Consider the following 23,900-nt stretch of genomic DNA (forward strand, 5'->3'; position numbering starts at 1 on the left):
CTGCGTTCCTGACCGTTCTGGCCCACTTTCACCCCTGGTCTTATGACAGTCTTGTGACGCCGCTGTCAAATAAAGTGTTACTGGTTAATATCTTTTGTTGTTAATATCCCATAATACAGTGAGGACAGCTGCGGCTTATAGTCCAGTGTGGCTTATCTATGAAGAAATGCCGTTTTCGTGTCAAATTTGGTGGGTGGCGGCTTATAGTCAGGTGGGCCTTATAGTGCGAAAATTACGGTACATACAGTATGTTTAGTGTGTTCATGGGTTTACATGTGTGTGTTGTGTGCATGCATGTGAGTGTGTGTCTGTAGGCATAAGTGTGTATATGTGTCTGTTTTTATGTCAGTACAGAGTGCAAGTACAAGTATGTAGCCAGTGTTTATGTGTTTTTGATGCCTGATTGAAATTATGTTACTTTCCTATTTCTACACAATAGCTAAAATTTTCCAAATGGATCGTTTTTGCCAATGAGCCAAGCGCGGACGCCACCTGACAGATGGCCGCCACCTTGGCAGACGTTCAACAAAAGACTTGATGAAGAGTAATGGGCGAAAAAGAACAAGTTCATCATCCAAGAGTCAAACGGGAACAAAAAGGGAGGCCATTAGACGCCTTTAATGTTGGACAAGCGCGCTGAACATCCATCAACGCAAAGCGCTAACATCAATATCAAATCTGCTTAATGTTAGGAGAAACATTACAGACTCGTTCATTGGATTCAGGGATAATGGACAAACTCTTTAGGAGTTAATTTTAGGTATAGCTTCTTGAGGCTTTTTTGGTCGTTTACTCATTTTAGATATGTCCACCAAATTGTATGTTAGGTTAACCCTTTGTAGGGAAAGTAACTATTTTTGCTGATTTAAAAAATAAAACGTAAGCTTATGAAGACCAGGCATCCCCATGGAGATCACCTTTTGTCCATTTGCTGTGGTTTAGTACAATAATTTTATAGCACGACCACTTCCTTTTTTTGTCACATTTTTTCCCGCGACTTCCACACCCCCTCTGCCAGTTGCCGTTTAATCCGGCCGGGAGTGGCTTCGCTCAGCTTTGTCGCCTCTAGGACTCGGCCCACTCGCCTGGCTCTCGATGGATTCCACTTGTTACACAAGGAAACAGTGAATCTTGTTTTAAGGAGTGTGAGAGATTGTAATAGTCTTGTAAAGAGACTTTAATAGTTTCGGCGGGAACGGAATAGTTTTTGTTGTTGTTGTGAACTACAATTCTACACAAATGTACATCGAGATTTCGTTTAGTTTAGCAACTGGAGCGTGAGACCCATTTTTCAAGTGTCCCAAACTTCCGAGAAAGCGCATTTGTCAAGGTTTCTTGAGCTGTGACGTCCTCCGAACAGAATGCTACAACAACGCCGGCACCTCTGCAATAGGACGCGTTCAGAGTTTGCCACAAAATGCTCACTGTCGCCGGGAACTCACCCGCCCAAGAGTTTTCAGAATTTGCACCTTTTTAACAAAATTTCTCGAGCCTCTGTGCGACCCCAGAGGCTCGAGAAACGTTTTGGAAGATGTTTGCGTACTTGTGAGAAAGGACCATATTTTATTTATGCCTGATGGTTAAAAAAAGGCCATGGCAGAGGGCATTAATCCGTAAATAATGAAATTAAATGATAATTAAAAAAAAGAAAAAATGATTTGTATACATGTGTATTTTTCACCTTTCGGTTTTTTGGCTGTTATGTTTGTGTGCGTTCTCAGTTCCTTTTTTTCATTCAGCACCTTGTCAGCATCAGTCTTGCTCTGTAAATTGCTTCCGTAATAAGAAGGCGTCATGTATCTCTTATGCCCGATATTCTGCTTGTTTTCCTTAAAGTGCGTATGACACCAAAAAGCATGTTTATTTCATATTTCACGTTGTGTTTTATGCTCCTGAATGAAATGGACCGCTTGGATGTGTGTGGGAGCGATCGTTTAATATATTCCATTTTTTAATCCAGCGCCATGAAAATGAGTGACTTCTGGCTTCAGTGGTTTAGGACAAATGCGAATGTGACGTCACCTGAGTGAGCATCTCACAATACATCATTGCTTTATAGCATGCAGATGGATTGTGAATTCAGCTGATTTTGCGGATTAATTCATTTATTTTTCGCATCACGCCAGCCAAACGGCTGCAGAAAATTGTTGCTGCACCAGGGAGAGTTGTGTGAGCCTTTTTGGTTTTCAAAAGGTTCCCGTTCACTGTGGATATTGGCCAAAACAACCCCTACTACTGTGGGAACATTGGACTTACGAGGAAGTGAGTAAACATCGTATTTTGTACAATGTCAAATACTGGAATCATGGCACATGTTTTATTACAAAGGTGGCTTAGATTTTGTAGCTGACTGTCCACCGAAAATGCCACTCGGCCGACGACCAACGGCTTGTCGCACCACCCCGCCCGCGGGGAGAGCGCTATACTCGGCTTAATGCTCTCTCCGTGTGCCCGGTGTTCTGTCAAATTTTCAACCCCCATCAGAAATTGCAATTTTGTGTTAAAAATTGCTGTGAATACAGCGTTTACAAAGTAAACACCACAAACTTTCTATAAATAAAGCACTATTTACTTACGTTTGATCGTGGACTGACATGTAGAGAAGTTCTGTTCAGACATATCCTGCCATGTTAGCTGCAAAGCAACTGCAAGCCGCTCTCTGTTTACGTCTTCGCCGTGTAGTAAAGCATTATTTTACGCCATATTCGTGTTGACCATGTGGCAGCCACTCACTCCTCCGATGTCGGCCGATTTGTCCGGCGGTACTCTCCAGCTGCTTCCCTGGCGAGCTCTCATGTCCGTATCAGGGGAACGAGCTGTAACTCGCTCGTCGCCGGGCGGGTTGCTAATCAGCAAAGACAATAGACAACCCAGCCGCCGTGTGATATGATCCGGGGTTGTTTTGTGTGATTTTTCGCTTCGAAAAGCGAAAATAAGACTTTGTGACGTCACTCTATTCGGGTTAGCATGTCGGCTAGCTGTCACGCCTTTTGGTTTGTTTACATTCTCCGAAGCCGGGGCAGGGACATGTAAAAAGCCTGACTAACTGCGGTGGCATAAAATATCCTTCGGAAGGTGTGACAGTAAAGGTGAAGTCGACAGTTTTGACCATCATGGAGTAAATTTGCCATGTCGTATTAAATAAATGCATTTTTATTATTTCATATTCCATTTAGCACAAGACTGTTATTAGTCATGACCGTACCATTTATTTAGCAATTGATAAAAAGAATATCCTGTAAAAATATTGGAGTAGAGAGACTGAAAAAAATGACATTTTGCGGCTCTCTTCGTCGCATTTTCCTTGTTTTGAAAAATCCCCCCACAATGGGTTGAATTGTAAATCAGATGAAACCATTGCCCTGCCAACGTCATCCTCCTGTTGGGGACGCTAGAGCCCTATAATGGTATGTGTGGCTAAACGGCAGATTAAAAGACTAATTTCTCATCATCTGCGCTTTGCTAAATTGTTTTATATAGTCGAATCCTCTCGAAATATGATTGTAATTCAAATAATAATGCTATTTAAGACTTTTTTATCCTGTTGTAAGCACTTTAAATGGTGCCTACGAGAAAAGGTACTATCTCCTTCAGCTTCCATGAACTGGCTCAACAATACAGTCGTAGAATGACAACAATCTTGACGGTCCTCCTCCGACCTTCGTTCGCCAGTCTTTATAAGTTAAGTTGGCAATTATTAACGTGGTAACATCACCAAAAAATCGCCAGCTCCGTCAGGTTTTTAATCATTTATTTCAGAACTTGTGCAACACCACATGCCTACGGTCCACCGCAGCTTAACAAAGTCAAGTAAAATGTCCTTTCTTACTCTGTCAAGTCAGCCACGCCGTGTGTTCAGGTACACCATACAAAACATGTCCGCGACATTAGAACCTGATTCATTACATTACTACAGGTTTTATTATTAGCATTATATTATTCGGATTTTTATTTATAATTCATTTGTTTTGCTCTGTGTAATTGCTATTTGCAATAGTACCAACAGCATTTATGAAGGATTTAGTGTAAGTTTTCGGGCTGTGGAACGAATTAATGTAATTATAATGTATTCTTATGGGAAAATCCTGCTCAACATAGGACCATTTCAACTTACAAACAAGGTCCTGGAACGAATTGACTTCGTATGTAGAGGTACCGCGGTATTCTTTGCAGAGATATGTAAAAATCCATTTCGCAACTGCTTAGAGAAGCAGCTGACAGGCTGGATGGGTCACCTCACCCAACTATCCCACCACTAAGACAGTCAAATTTGATGCCGTCGATAACTAACCCTTTTCTGTTCCACTCCTTTCGGTAAAAGCAAAGGCAAAATCAAAGGCAAAGACAATGAAAACCTAAATAGAAACAGCAAAGGCAAGAAAAAAATTGCCATTGTTTTTTCTGTTTGTGTTGGTCAGTGACAAAAAGTAAAAGTCGACGACAAAAATTGCCATTGTTTTCTTCGTTTGTGTTTTTCAATGGAAAAAAGTAAAAGTGAATGACAAAAATTGCCGGTTTTTTTCCATTTGTGATTTTCAATGACAAAAAGTAAAAGTCAATGACAAAAGATACCTTTATAATTTCATTTAATGATTTATTCATTCATTTACTTCTGTTTATTTTAATTTATTTATTAATTCATATGTTTTTAAAATAAAGATTTTTGGCACTCCTGTGATTCCATAGAAAACGACAAAAATTACACAAAAATGGACAATTTTAACCAAAATGCCAGATTTCTTTTCAGTATGGCTTTTTGAGACTTATTTTGTACGTCTACTCTTGATAGACTTGCCTACCAAAGAGTCTTCAGGGGTTGAATTTTTCAAAGCGGCAATTCATTTGGCCTCCGATTAATGACGCAAAAATGAAGCAATTTCCCAAAAGGAGGAGCGGTTGCGTTTTCCTTAACCTTGGCTTGTCCAGTGTCTCATTAGCGGGAGAGCGGGACTATCGGCGCGTAATGACGGGGGCGTCCTCCTCCGGTGGCGCGGAGGGTGATGAGATGGAGGAGGAAGGGGCGAGCCCATTAAAACTCTCGCTGCCCTTGTGGACGCTCGCAAGGAAAAGGGAGATTAAGGACATGATGACAGGAAGTGCGTAGATGGGAGAAGAAGAAGATGACAAACTAGTGATGAAGGTCAACAAAAACCGACATTTCAGCGTTATTGTATTATTTAATCAAACTGAATATGATTTGCTATTGAAGAAATCAACTTGGACATCTTAACTCAATGAAAACATCAGATGAACCGGAGTTTTTTTTTTTTTGTTTGTTTTTAACATTGACCACAAAGTAACTTTGTCAAATTACCACTTAGGATGCTCAAAGTAAGGAAACAGAACAACAACCTTCCTACTTTTCTAAAACTACTTGGCTGAGTTCAAATAGATTTAATGTCTTTTGCTGTTAATGGCAGTGAATGAGTTTAAATTGGACATTCAAAATTTTCACATCAATTTTGACTATAGAAAAACATTTGTTTACTAACAGTTAAAAGTTGAAAGAAAATTTAAACATTTAAAAAGTTGTCATTTAAAGAATTTAAAGTTATTTGAGCAGAATTTAAATATATGTTTTTAAATCAGAAGTTGTTATTTAAGGATTAATGAGTACAAATGTACTTTTTTAAGTCACAACTTAAAGGGAATGAACCGAATTCGTCACTTTTTTTTCTTGCGACTACCACCTCTGACCTAAAACGTAACTGCAGCCTGTGTTAAACTCGTGCTTGGCGTGCATGGTTGTACAAGCACGAAGATAAGGCAACGAGCGTTTGGCCCATCAGATTAGCATCAGAAACAAAAAAACAACAACAAATGTGATTGTTTAGTAGCAAGTCTTTGGCTACGTCTACACTAAGACGGATATTTTTTTGCCTTGTAATTCGTACAATATTTTATAATTGTCCGCACTACGTTTAAGGTGGGTTTATGAACACCCCTGCGTGGGATACCAGCATCATCCACGCAGGACACCTCTGAACCGGAAGGTTATCATTTTACGGTGTTGTTCGATGTCTTATCATACATATACAGTGGGGAGAACAAGTATTTGATACACTGCCAATGGGTTTTCCCACTCAAGCGTAAGATTTACAAGCAATTTCAGTTGTAAAAAGTGTAGCAGGAAAGCGGCGTCTGTACCATTCACCTCCATTGTTTACGACGCCATAATGCCACACAAAAATGGTGATGGCACACTCCATGACGTCACTTCTTTTGTATCCGATGATTATACAGTTACCACGGCTATACTAGGAGGTGGGTCTGTAGTTTATGAGGTTACACAGGTCCTTACCCCGTGTGATAAAATCTCCAGACAAGAAGTAAATTAGTGTAGCCGACTTGCCGCATCGTCTAATTGTACGTTTAAGGCCATTATCCGTCCTAGTGTAGACGTACAGTGGTATGAAAAAGTATCGGAACCTTTTGTAATTTCTCACATTATTAAATAAAACCAGCATCAAATGTGATCTGATCTTTGTCAAAATCACACTGATGAAAAAACAGTGTCTGCTTTAACTAAAACCACCCAAACATTTGTAGATTTTCATATTTTAATGGGGATAGTATGCAAACAATGATAGAAAGGGGAAAAATAAGTAAGTGAACCATCACATTTAATATTTTGTGGCACCCTCTTTGGCAGCAATAACTTCAACAAGACGCTTCCTGTAGCTGTAGATCAGTCTGGCACATGGATCAGGACTAATCTTGGCCCATTCTTCTCTACAAAACTGCTGTAGTTCAGTCGGATTCCTGGGATGTATGGCATGAATCACTGACTTTAGGTCATGCCACAGCAACCGCTGACTTTAGGTCATGCTACAGCATCTCAATGGGGTTCAAGTCTGGACTTTGACTCCACTCCAGAACGTTTATTTTGTTCTTCTGAAACCATTCTGAAGTTGATTTACTTCTGCGTTTTAGATCATTGTCTTGTTGCAGCATCCATCCTCTTTTTAGCTTCAACTGTCTGACAGACGGCCTCAGGTTTTCCTGCAAATTCATTCTTCCATTAATGATTGCAAGTTGTACAGGCCCTGAAGCAGTAAAACAGCCCCAAATCACGATGCTCCCCCCACCATGCTTCACGGTGGAGATGAGGTGTTGATGTTGGTGAGCTGTTCCATTTTTCCTCCACACATTACGTTGTGTGTTACTCCCAAACAATTTAACTTTGGTTTCATCAGTCCACAAAGTATTTTGCCAAAACATCTGTGGAGTGTCCAAGTGCCTTTTTTTGCGAACATTAAACGTGCAACAATTTTTTTTAAGACAGCAGTGGCTTCTTCCGTGGAGTCCTCCCATGAACTTGGCCATAGTTTTACGTATGGTTGATGTGTGCACAGAGATATTGGACTTTAGCAGACAGACTAGGATTCTTTTTTACCTCTCTGAGTATTCTGCGCTGAACTCTTTGCATCATCTTTGGTGGACGGCCACTCCTTGGGAGAGAAGCAACAGTGCCAAACCTTCTCCATTTGTAGACAACTTCTCTGACTGTTGATTGATGACTTTTAGAGATGGTTTTGTATCCTTTCCCAGCTTTATACATATTAACAACCCCTGATCGGAGGTCTTCAGACAGCTCTTTTGACCGAGCCATGATACACATCAGACAATGCTTCTTATTAAGACAATTCGTACCAGGTGTGTGTTTTAAAGTGGGCAGGGCAGCTTTAAACCACTCATCAGTGATTGGGCACAAACCTGACCGAAATTGTTTTGTAAAAATTGGTTTCAATTGCTCCTCAGGCAGAGGTTTCACATACTTATTTTTCCCCCTTCTGTCATTGTTTGCATGCTTCCCTAATTGAAATATGAAAACCTATAAATGTTTGGGGGGTTTTAGTTAAAGCAGACACTGTTTTTACATCTGTGTTATTTTGACAAAGATCAAATCACATTTGATGGTGATTTTATGCAGAAATGTGAGAAATTCCGAAAGGTTCAGATACTTTTTCATATCACTGTTGCCTTAAGTGGGTTAGAAAAGTCTTTTTCCCAGGCAGAGACTCGGCGGAGGCTCAGTGACGTGTGTGCATGCACTTTGAAACGTGAAAAAAATACATGGTAAAAATTAGCGTAACTTTCGCTTAAAATATTTATGTAAAATGAATGATAACTGCCTGGTTTTTTGCTTTTGACGAAGAATCTAGACAAGGGGTGTCCAAACGTTTTGCAAAGGGGGCCAGATTTGATGTGGTAAAAATGTGGGGGGCTGACCTTGGCTGACGTCCTTTACGTAGAATGATATATTAAAGCAAATTTTAGCAAGACATTCTGTGTGTCACATTTGCTTTATTTTTTTTTTTTTTTAATCAATCATTTCAACAATCTAGCAACTAGCCTTTGTGGCGTTCTCTTTTGACTCTCGGGCTCTTGCAAAATACTGCTGCTGTGAAGTTAAACTACCTTCAAGTTGCTTCAATTTCTCGCTACGTATATTCCCTGTAATCTTGTCGTACATTTCAGCGTGTCTTGTTTGTTAATATCGCCTCACATTGAACTCTTTAAAAACAGCGACTGTCTCTTTGCAAATAAGGCAGACATAGTTGTTGCGTATTTTAGTGAAGAACTAGTCCAATTTCTACCTATCCTTGAAGCGTCGGCCGTCGCTGTCAACTTTCTTTTTTTTTGTTGATTGTCGCCATTTTAGAAAATTGGGAGTAAAGGGCCACACGGGGTAATGTTGCTTAGAGTGCTGCTGCTGCCTTTTAGTGGGTAAATGAGGAGCAGCATTTAGTGTGCATTTATTAAGTCTGTATGCGGGCCAGATGTTATTGATTTTATGACAGAAGCTGGGGGCCGGATGAAATTTGACCACGGGCCGCATTTGGCCCCCGGGCCAGACTTTGGACATGCATGATTTAGACTGTTCTATGTTCATATCTATAAAAAAATCCGGTGATGTATGCATTTATTTACAAGAATTTTCAACTTATAAAGCTCTTTGTTTTGTGATGGCTGCCACGTTGGATTTACATAATGGCGTCATTTTAGCTTGAAATATTTACGTAAAATGAATGATAACTGCCCGTTTTTGTGCTTTTAACCAAGAACCTAGACTGTTCTATGTTCACATCTATAAAAAAAAAAAGAATTTACTTAAAAAGATCTTTGTTTTTTGATGGCCGCCAAGTTGTATCCATACACATTAGCGTAAGTTTACATTCAAATGATCAGGTAATTTTCGGCCAACTGCCCGTTTTTTGGCAAAAAAAGTAGTAAATTAGACATTTCTGCGTCCATTTACAAAAATATTTGCCTTTTACGTGTTTTATTTTATGTCATAGACTTTATAATGATATTGATGGGGCACGGGGCGCTGGGCCGATTAATAGGGGGCCTGCATTGTTGACGTAGCCTTCAAAGCTGACCAAGTGGAATCACAGACAAAGAGCTTTTTTTGTTGAAAATTCTTATAAATAAATCTTAAATCCTCCCTGAATTCTTTATAGAATGGACATAAAAAAGTCTCGATTCTTGCTTAAAAGCAACAAAAAAAAAAACCCAGTGCAGTTAGCATTTATATTACGTAAATATGTCGAAGTGCGATGCTAATCTGTCATTTTGGCGGCCGCCATACGTAAACATAGCGTTTCCAGTGAAAATTCTTGTGAATAAATGCTTAAATCCCTGAATGCTTTATAGATATGGGCGTAAAACAGTCTCGATTCTTAGTTAAAAGCAAAAAAACGTGCAGTTGGCATTCATTTTGCCTAAATATGTTAAAGTACGATGCTAGTCTGTCAGTCAATGTTGCGGCCGCCATATATAAACAGAGCTTTTCCGGTAAAAATTCTTGTGACTAAATGCTTAAATCCCTGAATTCTTTATAGATATGGACGTGTTCATCTAGCATAAAATTTGAGAATTTTACAGCCATTTTAATTAGGGTTGTTCCAATCATGTTTTTTTTGCTCCCGATCCAATCCTGATCGTTTTAGTTTGAGTATCTGCCGATCCCGATATTTCCCGATCTGATTGCTTTTTTTTTTGCTCCCGATTCAATTCCAATCATTCCCGATAATTTTTCCCGATCATATACATTTTGGCAATGCATTAAGAAAAAAATGAATAAAGCTCGGACGAGTATATACATTCAACATACAGTACATACTGTAAGTACTGTATTTGTTTATTATGACAATAAATCCTCAAGATGGCATTTACATTATTAACATTCTTTCTGTGAGAGGGATCCACGGATAGAAAGACTTGTGACTTTGTATATTGTGACTAAATATTGCCATCTAGTGTATTTGTTGAGCTTTCAGTAAATGATACTGAAGGCCATGCCCAATGCATGATGGGAAGTGGAACCATGACAAGTGAAACCACGACTGTGCGTAGTTCTACCAATTCATATATCTTCTCTGCAATGGGACATAATTCGAGGTGTTAAGTAATAGATCAATTGCTACCTTGCTTCCCCACATTGCTTCCCATGATATTTCTAATTGTAGGGAGAGGGATTGTAAGGCGTTAGCCAATTGGAAAAGGGATCCAAAGGCTGCCAAAATTCACTCTACTCATTTTATGCTGCCTTTTAGCTCTATATATAGTTAAAACGGCACCATTACAGATTGCATGCAGCAATGCGTGAGTGGGTCGTGCAGCGCATACGTTAATTGCGTTAAATATTTTAACGTGATACATTTTTTAAAAAATTAATTACCGAAGTTATTGGGATAAATTTGAAAACCCTACCTTATGCCTAAACTAAAGACTCTGGATAAGTGTAACATATTATGTCTGTAACGTTAAATACAATTAGAAAACGATTTAATTTAAAAAAAAAAAAATATATATATATATATATATATTAAAAAAAGTCATGGCCGATATTTTTTTGCCAATCCTGATACTTTGAAAATGACGTGATCGGACCCGATCTTTAAGTTTTATTGTACTAAAAAAAAAAATTGGCATTATTTTAGGGAACGACTTTGAATTTTTTTATGTGCCTATGGGAGGTGCCTGTTTTGGTTTTAGGTCGCTAGCGGCTTTGGTTTTGAAAATATTTGAATTGTAAGTTTTTGAAAATAGGCCCCCTACGTATCGGCCCCGAGTCCCGTCAACTGATATTTATGTCTGTGATAGTACTTTATGCAGTATCAGCACAAGTAGCACTCTCTGAGTGAGCCTAAAAAAAGCAAAACGTTTTCTTGTTCTGTGTTAATAAATATGGGAATTAACTCCGAGTAAGGTAGTTAACTTGGTCAGCCTTATTAAAAAAAAAAAAAAAAAAAATCAAAATCTCACAAAGAAAAAATTACCATACTATTATTATTATAATGAAAAAAAAAAAAGCAAATATGACCAGAAAAAGTAATCATTATATCAGATAGTTTGGGTAGGGCAAAAATATTGTCCATGAAAACTTATTTGTGGTGGTCAAGATGGGAAAAAAGCAGACCTAAAATGCGGACATTTTCAGAAAAGTTCAAGGATCAGTCAAATCGACTCAGTAGGGGTCCACACATCACCACTGCACAGCTAATAAGGGGTCACACTCAGTGTGTGTGTGTGTACGTACGTGGAAATGTGGAAGTGAGCCAACATGGAGCCAAGCAGGTGTTTTGATTAAACACATGACTAACACCTTGTCTGCGGGAAAGCACACACGGGAGACAAAGTTCAGGAAAACTTTTCATTCTTAAAAGTCCATCCATCCTTGCTTTTTTTCTATTCCTCATTACAGGTGTGCTGGCGCCAAGCCCAGCTGACTCTGGGTGAGAAGGAAAATTGCAGAGCCTGTTAAAAAGGCCAACTCGAGAGAAAAATTGCAACTTTTCTGTGTCTTCATAGGCCTTTGAGACTTCTTAGTGGGTCAACGCATAATAGACATGTCCACTAGATTGTATAGTATATTGCCACGTGAAATTGGCTTTGGAGGCTGAGTTTCTGAAAACTTTCAAGGACACTCGGAAAAGGACGAAAATCATACCTTACACTACTACTAAAATGGCTACTACAAACCAGAGTGAAAGTGTATTTTTGAGCACTGATTCTTGAGACTTTACATGAGTCTACTCATGATAGATATGCCTACCATTGTTGGACATTGTTTAACACTAGAAAACCCAGCAGAGGCCGACTTGGACTTTCCCAAGACAAACACTCCTAATATTCCCTAGCAATGGCCGATTTGGCCTCTCCTCCGTGACTCGTGATAGTTTGTGTCAGTTCAAGCCAAGCTACATTTATTTATGAAGTTTGACACGTTTTACACATTTTTGACTTAACTTCTCCTATACTCCACACATAACGACAGAAAGAATGGCCCAAATGTGTACATTGTTTTGAAGAAGAAAAAAAAGATTTTTAGAACTGCAATTTGAGTGTAAAGTAGGAATTGTGTCTATAGTTTAGAAGGACTGAATCGGGGCCATGGAGTATGGATTGTGGTCATTGTGTCTGAAGTTAATGTATGTCTAGTGGTTGCATTTCCATATGAACGGCTGTTGTCTGTCCGTCAAGGACTTGCCAATTCAAAAGCACTTGGGTCATTTTTTGCCACCTCTGGGTTTTCCGGGGGAGAGGCCATATCGGCCATTATTTGGGACTAGTAGGAGTACCAGAATTCTCTGGGACTTCTAGTGTTAAGAATCACTGCACTAGAGCAGTTTATAGTATGTATGTTTCTACGTGTATAATAGACCTATGGAGGTAGATAGGGCCCAAAAAATGAACTTTGGAAATTTGCTGCTCCACAAGGTTTCTTTCCTAGACAATAATAATTACACGAAATTTCACGTTCGTAGTCCTTTATTAAGTGTCTGCGTCCAAGTCCTCAAGTTGTCCACTAGTGACCGCTCTCTATGTGTTGCCCCCAGGGTGAGGGATAACTTATAAACTCCCAACTAAATAACGCAAAATGAAAACAGAAATACGCTGCTGGATGACCTACAAACACACAAAGAAATGTGAAGTTTATTCATTTCGGATCACTTTGTCGATTCATTGTGGGAAACCAATTAGGAAAAACCATGGCGCGGACAGTAATTGCATACCGAATGGCACCAAACTTCACACAGATGTCTTGTACCTAAAGATGGACAAAAATAGCCTTGTGGAGGTGAAATTCAAAACCTTTGAAAAATAACCATTATGCGAAGGACCGGTCTAGTGTACATGAGTGTACTTGTACTTCAGTGGTATGAAAAAGTAAGTGAACCTTTTGAAATTTCTCACATTTCTGCATAAAATCACCATCAAATGTAATCTGATCTTTGTCGAAATCACACAGATGTAAACACAGTGTCTGCGTTAACTAAAGCCATCCAAACATTTATAGGTTTTCACATTTTAATTAGGGTAGCATGCAAACAATGACAGAAGGGGGAAAAATAAGTATGTGAACCCTCTGCCTAAGGAGACTTAAAGAGCAATTGAAACCAATTTTTGCCAAACAATTTAAGTAAAATATGTGCCCAATCACTGATGAGTGGTTAAAAGCTGCCCAGCCCACTATAAACCACACACCTGTTAAGAATTGACTTGATGAGAAGCATTGTCTGATGTGCATCATGGCTTGGTCAAAAGAGCTGTCTGAAGACTTGCGATCAAGGATTGTTGATTTGTATAAAGCTGGCAAAGGATACAAAACCATCCCTAAAAGGCTGGATGTTCATCAATCGACAGTCAGAGAAGTTGTCTACAAATGGAGACAGTTTGGCACTGTTGCTTCTCTACCAAGGAGTGGCCGTCCACCAAAGATGATGCCAAGAGTTCAGCGCAGAATACTCAGAGAGGTAAGAAAGAACCCTAGAGTGTCTGCTAAAGACTTACAGGAATCACTGGCACAGTCCAATTATCTCTGTGCACACATAAACTATATGTAAAACTATGGCCAAGAATGGTGTTCATGGGAGGACTCCATGGAGGAAGCCACTGCTGTCTAAAAAAACCCTTGTTGTTTGTTTAATGTTTGCAAATAGGCACTTGGACAGTCCACAGAAGTTTTGGCAAAATATTTTGTGGACTGATGAAACCAAAGTTGAATTGTTTGGGGGTAACACACAACGTCATGTGTGGAGGAAAAATGGAACAGCTCTCCAAAATCAACACCTCATCCCCACCGTGAAGCATGGTAGAGGGGCATGATTTGGCGGCTGTTTTGCCGCCTCAGGGCCTGGACATCTTACAATCATTAATGGAAGAATGATTTCAAAACTTTATCAGGATGTTTTTCAGGAAAGCCTGAGGCTTCCCGTCAGACAATTGAAGCTAAAAAGAGGATGGATGCTGCAACAAGAATGATTCAAAACACAGAAGTAAATAGACTTCAGAATGGTTTCAGAAGAACAAAATACACGTTCTGGAGTGGCCAAGTCAAAGTCCAGGCTTGAACCCCATTTAGATGCTGTGGCATGACCTAAAGACAGCGATTCATGCTAGACATCCCAGGAATCTGACTGAACTACAGCAGTTTTGAAGAGAAGAATGGGCCAAGATTAGTCCGGATTAGGGTTGCCACCTTTCAGAAAAAGAAAAAAGGGAGGCCCCCCCCCCGCGCCCAAAGCCTTACGGGCGAAAAAAAGGGGCATCCCCAAAACTCCTAAAATGCATAGAAATGTATGTATTTTTAGATGAGAAAACTGTATTGTGCACTTTGCTGGCATGGCAGTTTCCTTGCAGCAGATTGTTTTGTTTTTTTTCTGCAGGTTAGTGAAAACGAAGTTGTGAATATCGTAATTAACATTTGGGTTGTCGGCACTGAATCTGGTCACGTGATGCATTGATAAGCCAAATTTCTTAAGGGAATGTTCCAGGATAGCTACAATTCCAGCAGCTGACTCGTCTGCATTCTCTATGCCAAGTCCAGCATTTTGTTGGTGAGCCCAGACTCTGGACTGAAGTACTGGACAGCAAGGGGAACATCTTCCTGCTCAATTTATTCGAGGCATCGGTCTGTATGGAGAATGGGATGGGTGACGTTAAGATCTTAAGCACATCACCCACTGCCTTTGGACCCAGGACTTGTTTCAACAGTGCCTCTTGCTTGTTCTCCCCAAAGTCATTTTCTTCACCATTTTGGAATCACATAAAGATCTTCTGATTGAGCCTGTGTCCACAGTCAGCACTATTGTAGCTCTGGCTGGCTACGTTTTACTGTGTGGTTTACCTGTGTCACCTCAGCTGCAGTAATTTAGAGCAGGTCCGTGGCGCATTTGCGACCGGGCCGCAAAGAAAAAAAAAAAAAAATAACGACCGCATTCTGGCCGAATTAACCCTGTGCCCCTGCTTAACAAACCAATATCCGTCTACTCTAGATATAATACTACGGGATAGATTACAATGTTGTCATAGAAGTCCATTGATTGGACTGCTAGCAGTACATCTTTTTGTGTATATAATATATCTATGTGCGCTTGTCCTCGATAATAGCGTATTACTAGGCCGCGGCGCAGCACATTTGTTCCCGGAAATAATTAGCCCCCACACGAGCGAAGATAACAGGAAAACAGACGTCTTTGGAAATGTTTTTACGGCGAAAAGGATATTTTTACGGCGAAAAGGGTACCTGACGAGCCTACAACCTCGAAGACCCACAAACTGCGAAGGAGTGGATTCGTGACCCGTTTGTGAATAAACAGAGAGATCGCAAATGACGGCGACCTTATTAAACGTACATTTGAGACAACAACTCTACCGAGGTTCTGGATTAAAGTCATCCTGGAATATCCTGACATCGCGACAAGAGCGTTGAAAACCTTGCTACAATTTCCAACATCGTATCTTTGTGAAGCGGGCTTCTTAAGTAATGTTTAACGACAAGGCGAAGTCGCTAATGGTGAGCGCGGTGTGCAGCTGTTGTGTGAAGCTTACATGGGAGGATGAATCTGAGGAGAACTTTTCTACAAGTCCTTCCATGATCAAACGTAAGTTAATATTCCTTTCTTTCAAGAAAGTTTGTAGTGTTTACTTTGGAATCGCTGCATTTGCGCATTTTGCGGCTATGTTTAACGTTACGCGCATGTGCAGAACCGCATCATTGCAATTTTTGATGGGTTGCAAAATTTGTCAGAACACCGGTCCGTGAAAAAAAAGACACAAATAACACCGGTCCGTGGTGCAAAAAAGGTTGGGGACCCCTGATTTAGAGGGTAGGAGTGGGATGATGTCAAATTCACTATTAATCAATCAATAGATAGCATATATTTGCAGTAGGACTATTTATTCAGTGTCTATTTGCTGTTAATCTATTAGGAATAATTCCAAATGAGTAGCATTAGTTAGCGTAACAAAATAACATGTTCTTTATGGGGACATAAATTCATTCCATATTGATTGATAATAAATGCATGTTTCAAAAAAAAAAAAAAAAAAAAATCAACATTCCTAAAAATAATCAACCATAGTAGCAACTGGAACAGCCTAGCTATGCTCCTATCAATGCAAGATGTATGAAGGTAAATATAAATATAGCCTACATGTTATACAGTGCTGCTCATAAGTTTGTGAACCCCCTCAACATTTTGGAATTTTCTATTATTTCAACCTGATTTCCTAATCAATCAATTCAGTAGTTTTTTTTTGTTTTTTTAACAGTTGTGTTGTCGAGACTAAATTAAAAAGAGTTTTCATCAACTGATGTAGGTGCAAAATTGAACTGTTTGGTCACAACCAAAACCGCCATGTCTGGCGAAAAGTCAACACTGCATACCACCAAAAGAACCTTCTCCCAACAGTGAAGCATGGAGGTGGGAATGTCAAGATCTGGGCTTGCTTTTCATCCTCAGGACCTGGACAACTCCACATAGTCCAGGGAATCATGAATTCTGAGGAATATTGTCAAATCCTAGAACATAACCTGACGCCATCTGTTTTGAAGTTAAAGCTTGGCAGAAGGTGGATCATGCAACATGATAATGATCCAAAGCATTCCAGCAATACAACCAAGGAATGGCTGAAAAAGAAGAAGATTCGTGTTCTGGACTGGCCCAGTCAAAGTCCTGACCTAAATCCCATTGAAATGCTGTGGCGGGACCTGAAGCGAGCAGTTCATGCCAGACGCCCATCAAACCTCTCTCAACTGACTGCGTTCTGCAAGGAAGAATGGGCAAAAATCCCCCAAAGTAGATGTGAGAGGCTGATTAGTCACTACAGAAACCGTTTGGTTGAGGTAATCTCTGCAAAAGGAGGCGCAATATCCTATTAACTGAAGGGGTTCACATACTTTTGCACACATGATATCTGAGTTTTTCTTAAATCAACCACTTTTGTTAAATAAAGAATGACAATATAACTATTTCTTTTGTTTCAGTCCATTATTTGGAATGTCAGTATTGTGGATTTGGGTATAACTTAACATTTAATAAGGTTATTTTAGTTTTTTTTACAAAAAATCTGACCATCGCTGTGGGGTTCACAAACTTTCGAGCAGCACTGTACATACACAAGAGCATAATAACATACCAAATCAAGCTCAGGAGATGTTTCCAGTACAAAGAATTGTTACGAAGGCTCTTCTGGGATCTTCTATTTTGTTTGTGGAGGTCCGCTGCAGCATGCTGTTTTACACTTCCATGAGACACTGCAAAAACTTTCCTGCCTGCCTTGCAGTTCGCGTTATAATCATCATCAGTGACTCTATCGAGCCACTCCAATCTATTTTTTGGAGACGTTTCCCCTTTTGAGGATGACGTGGGGTGTCCTGAACTTCTAATTTTGAAGAGACATGTTAGTTTTGAAAACGCGCGGGGCGGTGCACTGAGCAGAGAGAGCGAGGTAACTAGGCAATGAACCCGGAAGTGGAGCGCAGTGCAGGGCAGACAGCAGCGGGCAGGCAGATAACTATCTTGCCGTCTTTAATATCTCCTGCCCTTTTTGTCCATTATTGTTGGCTCAGTGGTCACTCATGAGCGCAGGTGTGTGTTTGTGTGTGACAGACGTGCATGGGCTGGGCGCACCGCCGCCCGCCACGCAGGAGCCGCGGGTCGCGCGGGCTCGACCCATGGGACAATTGTAAAATATGGAGTAAACCGCGTTCCGTATTGGTTCAATACAGAACGGAACTTTTAATTCCCAATTACGGAACGATTCCGTATTTCAAGGGACGGGTGGCAAGCCTAGTCCTGATCAATTTGCCAGACTGATCTGCAGCTACAGGAAGCATCTGGTTGAAGTTATTGCAGCCAAAGGGTGGGGTGGGGGGCTCAGGGGCACAAAATGTTAAATGTGATGGTTCACTTACTTATTTTTTCCCTTTTTTCATTTTTTGCTTACTACTCTCATTAAAATATAAAAACCTATAAATGTTTGGGTGCTTTTAGTTAAAGCAGACACTATTTTTTTTCATCTGTGTGATTTTGACAAAGATCAGATCACATTTGATGGTGATTTTATGCAGAAATGTGAGAAATTCCAAAAGGTTCAGGTAGTTTTTCATACCACTGTACATGTGTGTACTTGCACTACATGTACTTCCACTTCTGTTGTTACTTCTAATACATTTACTTATATTTATTGCTTGTCTGTATCTACACTACTTCTACTAGTAGTACTTATATTTCAACTAAAAGTACTTGTACATGTACCTAGGTGTACTTCTACTCATATTTCTACTTCTAGTACAAGTACTTCTCCTTGTCCTACTCCAAGAACTACAAGAACTGTAATCGTGCAGTGTTCGTATACTTCTATGACACACACTTGAGTTTCTACTTATGTACGTGTACGTCTACCATAAGTGTTGTGCTACAAGTGCTTATAATACTTTATGTGCCCCACAGCTGTCAGCCCATCACCTTCCCCACTGGGCTGTCAAATTTTAACGCATCATACGGCAGTGCCAACCCACAGTTTCAGGATAGTGGTTGCGGTTGCCAATCTGGAATGGACATAGCAGCCATAATAATACGGTGGATGGTGGGTCCCAAAGGTTATATGGCTCAGCTCTAGCAGCAGGGGATCTCTCTCCCCTGATGGAGGGACACTTTTTTGAAATAATCCAGAAAATCATTGGCAAAAATTAAATTTTTAGGCTGTAATATGACAGAAAACACTCAGCTAAATTTAAACAAAAGAAGAAAAAAGCTTACATGATGTAAAGTCATCATTTGGACACTGAGGCAGAGCCATGACCTTGTTGTTTATTAAAGGGTAGTGTAACATTGGAAATACACATTACACATTTTGATATACGTTCGCCATGTGAGCGGAAGACTGATCGCTATAATAGTGATGGCAAAAAAAAAAAAAGAAACGTCAAATCATTTTAGAAAAGTAAAAGATAAACAAATGTTAAGTTATATATTTATATCTATATACCAATATATGTACTGTATATACAGAGGTACCCTGACTTATGAGTCTAACTGAAGTCATTACATAATTTACCCATACATTAAATAACTTTTCCCCACTGATTAAAAGAATCTGTTTTAGACCCCACCGACAATTTTGTTTTTAAAAAAACAGTTGTGGTTTGCAGCAGGTCTTCACAAAAAAAAAAAAAAAACAAGTGATGGCTCATAACCTCGTAAGTCAAGGTACAACTGCAATAGCATTTAAAAAAGACAGAGAGGTTAACTTGTTAAATGCTTTATAAGAGTTTCTTCCTGGTTTGTCCCAGTAGTTAGTCAGTGTCTTGTGTTTTTATTGCACTGAGAACTGAGAGGCGACCTCTCAAAATACACTGTCGGTGGTCACTTTTTTTTTTGCTTCTTCACACCTCCGACTCCAGGCTGGAGACCCTTCCCCAAGGTTTTGGCACAAACGGACTGTTCACCCGGCGCGCCACCAACACCTGCCGGCGTTCCCTGCCCCCCGAAATGGGCTCATCACGCTCGGCCCCAAACATGCTGTTCTGGTAGGCCACGGGCCTGGCAGCAGGATGGTCTGGGCAGTGGGTGGCGCACGGGAACAGGTGGCACATGTTTTTGGGACTGTCGTAGAACTGGGATGGGGGCGGTGCCACGTAGACCGGCATGTCCGAGTAGGAGTTCAGGTAGGTGGAGTAGTGTCTGTGCACCAACGTGGACGAAGACCGGCGTAGGGCGGCGGGGTTCTGCAGGATGGCCTCCCGGTACGACGGTAGCCGGGTGGGGTCGGTATACTTGAGTTTCTGCTTGTAAGGGTACGAACCCATGTGGGCCGGGTCCAAGTAGGCAGGCTCAGCAGCCAGAGAGTGGCAGGTAAGATTGTGGCCCAGGCTGCCATAAAGCTTGTGAGACTTGGCGTTAGCCGGCACCACTACTCGCGGGAACAGGTCAGGCATATCGGCCCGGGGCGAGGTGGAGGTGGACGGTTTGGTCTCGTCTACCTGCCGGATGCGCTCGTTGCCCCAAGTAGCTTTGAGGAAAGAGGCTCTGCGGTTGAGTTTATCCTTTCCCAGTAGGGGTACGTCGTCCATCTCGGGTTCAAGGTAAGACTTCATGCAAGAGTTGCAGCTGGCTGCAGCACTCGGGTAGTGTCCCGGTGTGGTGCAAGGGTAGTGTCCTGGGACAGTGTCCGGGGAGTGGTTTTTCATTAGCTGGTTGGCCCTGAGTTCAGCCAGGCAGGATCGCGGCTCATCATAGTCAGCTCTTGATCTTGGGTCGGGGACGTCAAACACATAGCTGCGCCTCCTGCGCCCCCCACAGTCAGGGGGGTAGCTCAGCTTCCTTCTCAGGGGGGCTTTATGCTCCACGTAGACATTGGGCACGTGGATTTCCCGGTAGGTGATGAACGGGGATGCCGGATGCCGCACTGGGTTCTCCACATAGAGCCGGCCAGAATGGTGAGGCTGGGTGGTGGCGGTGGGCGACACATCTGGCATGGCGAGGTGGGGGCTGCTAAGGCTGGAAATGGGTAGCGTCCTCTCCAAGAGGTTGTTGCGGGCCGGCAGTGTGTAACGCATGGGTGTGGGCCGGGTGACCACTCGCGGTTTGTCTAGGAGCGGTTGAGCGGCACCGTCCCCGTAGTGGATGGGAAAAGTAGGTGTTCGGCTCCTAACCGGGTACGGCGAGTGGTTGTCAGTGATGCTGGCGATGTAAGGGAGGCGGCAGTGTGCCACATCTGCACCAGTGGACACACGTGCCGGAAGGCCGGCGCGGGCGTTGTCGGCTGCCCCTCGCCGGCTCCAGCTCTCCAGGGTCTTGGTGGCGCTGTCCAAGGAGTTCTCCACCCGGGCGGAGGACACCATGTCCTTGGCGGTTTTAAGCATCTTTAGCATGTTAGCCTGCGAGTAGTTGGTGGTGACGTCGGGACTCTGGATGCTGCCATTACGATCTGTCTGCTCCACCCCGTTGAAGCAGCTGTATATACCCTGCGGACATGCAAAATCATAGTTTTAACAACATTTTAGTTTGACAACCGAAACTGGACAGTGCAGGGTAAGACTGCTTTCGGAAATAGATGCAACACAGATGTCTTCTCCCGTCAAGTCCCCTCATCGATCCTGTTCCCTAGTCCTTTCCTTTTTTAATCCAGTCATTTCCAGTTTTGTCCTGTCCTCTCCAACGTCCTCATGCAGGGTCCCCCCAGGATTGATAAATCTAAATTTAAGACTTCTAAGACCTTTTTTAATGCCATTTCAACTGAAAATTAATACTTTTCTCACACCCATTATTTAGATCATATTGAATCATATTAAATAAAGCACTGAACATCAAATTTAACCTCAATTACTAAGTGTGTTTGACAAAAGAATGCACATATATTGAAGATACAATTAAAACAAATTTAAAGTAACATTATAAAGTCTGTCAGAATTTTTTAAAACACACACACGCACACAATAATTATGGACAAAAAGAGGAGGAGGACAGGACTCAGACCAGCCATCTTCTGTAACAGGCTAGCCGCTAGTGCACCTGCCAAGACCCCAGTGAACATGGCTAACTCTCGAGTTAAAACGGCGAAATTCACATTCATTCGAAAGGCAAACCGAAATGTTTAAGCAGGTCCACTGCCTTCGCATGACCCATAAACTGCAACCTAAAGTATCTGGATGTAACTTGAGCCCCTATCACATACTCCAAAACAACGGGAATATCGCGGGACTTAACCGTGCAGCAGTTGTGTGTGAAAACAATTTCCCGTGTCGACTGACATGGGAAGCAGTGTGCGTGAAAGCAGTCGTTAAATTCCCGGGTCACAGCAGATGTCTGATGCCTTAAATATTATAGCGGCGGCCGATGTAACTTCCTCCCTCTTCGCAGTAATAGGAAAAGCGGTAAACAAACATCGCAATTATAAACAAAGCAAGATGGAAACGGCTAAATTAAACTGATAACATGACCAAAATTAAAATGTCAATTATTACGTCGGGCTGGGCCAGGGTTCTTTCTCGCTAACTTTTTGAAATAACTACATATTAACGATGTATGAATGATAAACTAAGGAATACTTGTTATAAAATAAATAATTTGGATTAAAAAAGAAGGCACTGTATGGTCATTGCAGAGCCAGACCGTGCCTATGCGCCCTTTCTAATCTTCCCCTCTGCGAGTCCGCAAAACCGCATATTTATATTTAACAAACTTTTCCAGCGTTATTTCATTGTGTAAATAAATTTATAATGATCATAAAAATATGTAGTCTATTTAAACATTAAGAAAATGTGTGTTTTTTTTTCTGCCAACTGAGAATTCGTTATAAAAGACAGGCTTTTATGCAGACATCGTCACAAATGTTATCACACAAAACGCGGGTCGGGCTTTAATACCCGCGGACCAGTTCGGGTCGGGCTGGACTTTTTAGGCCCGATTTTACCTCTATCTTAAAGTCTTGATGAGCTTAAATTGGCTGCAGTTACTAAGTCGGGAATGCTCCCTCCGGAAAAAAACACGATTTGAGCAACATTATGTTTAACAAACTTTTCCAGCGTTATTTCATTGTGTAAATGCATTTATAATGGTCATAAAAATATGTAAACTATTTAAACAGTAAGAAAATGTGCGTTTTTTTTCTGCCAACTGAAAATTCGTTACAAAAGACAGTTAAGACATCGGGAACGCTCCCTCTGGAACAAAACGCAATACGACCAACATTGTGACAGCCGATGCCGACCAAAAATGACGTGATATCCAAAACAGATCACCAATGGACTCATTTGAAGTATATGAATGGTGGTCTGTTTTGGTGTTCAGAATCTACAATACTTCTGCCTGCAGGGTTTTCGTTCCACCGACAAACGGATGCATTCCCGATGCAGAGGTGGCTGGATTCTCCGTTTTGCCGGTTGTGGTGGTTTGTCACGCACGAGTTGCATTTCGATTTGTTGTGCAGTGCATCGTAAAAATTCTATGCGTCACCTTCGTTATGGATTTAAAAAAACAAAACAAACTTCGTCACGGATATAATTTAGGTTGCACTGTGATGTTCTTGAAAATTAAGACCACGGTGAAAAAATTCCAGACTTACAACAGCTAATTTAATACTTTTAATACCTTTAATAATGGAAAATTAAATTCAATGCTCTTTTAAATACTTTTAATAACCCGCGGGTACCCTGTCATGCAGGGGCGGACTGGTAATCTGTGGGTTCTGGAGGATCACAGAACGGCCGGTGCCGTGGACGGCCGGCGGCCGCCATTCATTATACATCACTGTTTTTATCCCCTCTATCCTCTGATTATCTACAGTTCACATCCAATCCGACAGGTGGCAGCAATGCGCCTGGCTGTTGACTGCCAATCTGATAGACTAGGAACGAAGAAAGCACAGAGTAGCCTTCATTGGTTCCTTCCTTGTGGAAGCAAAATAGCGACGAGCGTTAATGCACAATATGGATGGTGGTGGCAAAAAACAGAAAAGAGCAGGATGGCGCGGAGAAGGTTAGGGAGAAAAAAATTAAACTGGAGAGTGAAGCATTAAAATGTCATAAGTCGACAAATATTTTCGCAAGCAGCAGTCTGGCTGCAACGGCCACGTCGGATAACAACAGCCCAGCTCCCGGC

At 41.3% G+C, this 23,900-nt stretch overlaps 1 protein-coding gene across 2 annotated transcripts in view; it reads right to left on the reverse strand.

Annotated features, from left to right (window-relative positions):
- Nucleotides 1-18,868: 18,868 nt before the first annotated feature.
- The window catches only part of grin2ca (glutamate receptor, ionotropic, N-methyl D-aspartate 2Ca), a 141,145-nt gene continuing 136,113 nt past the window's right edge, over nt 18,869-23,900 (reverse strand). For both annotated transcript variants that reach the window (XM_057861547.1, XM_057861548.1), the window contains exon 13: nt 18,869-21,265. In XM_057861547.1, coding sequence (XP_057717530.1) covers nt 19,685-21,265 — 1,581 coding nt within the window. In that variant the 3' untranslated portion in view covers nt 18,869-19,684. The remainder of the gene's footprint in view (nt 21,266-23,900) is intronic.

This window comes from Corythoichthys intestinalis, chromosome 16 (genome assembly GCF_030265065.1).
Source record: "Corythoichthys intestinalis isolate RoL2023-P3 chromosome 16, ASM3026506v1, whole genome shotgun sequence".
Lineage (NCBI taxonomy): Eukaryota > Metazoa > Chordata > Actinopteri > Syngnathiformes > Syngnathidae > Corythoichthys > Corythoichthys intestinalis.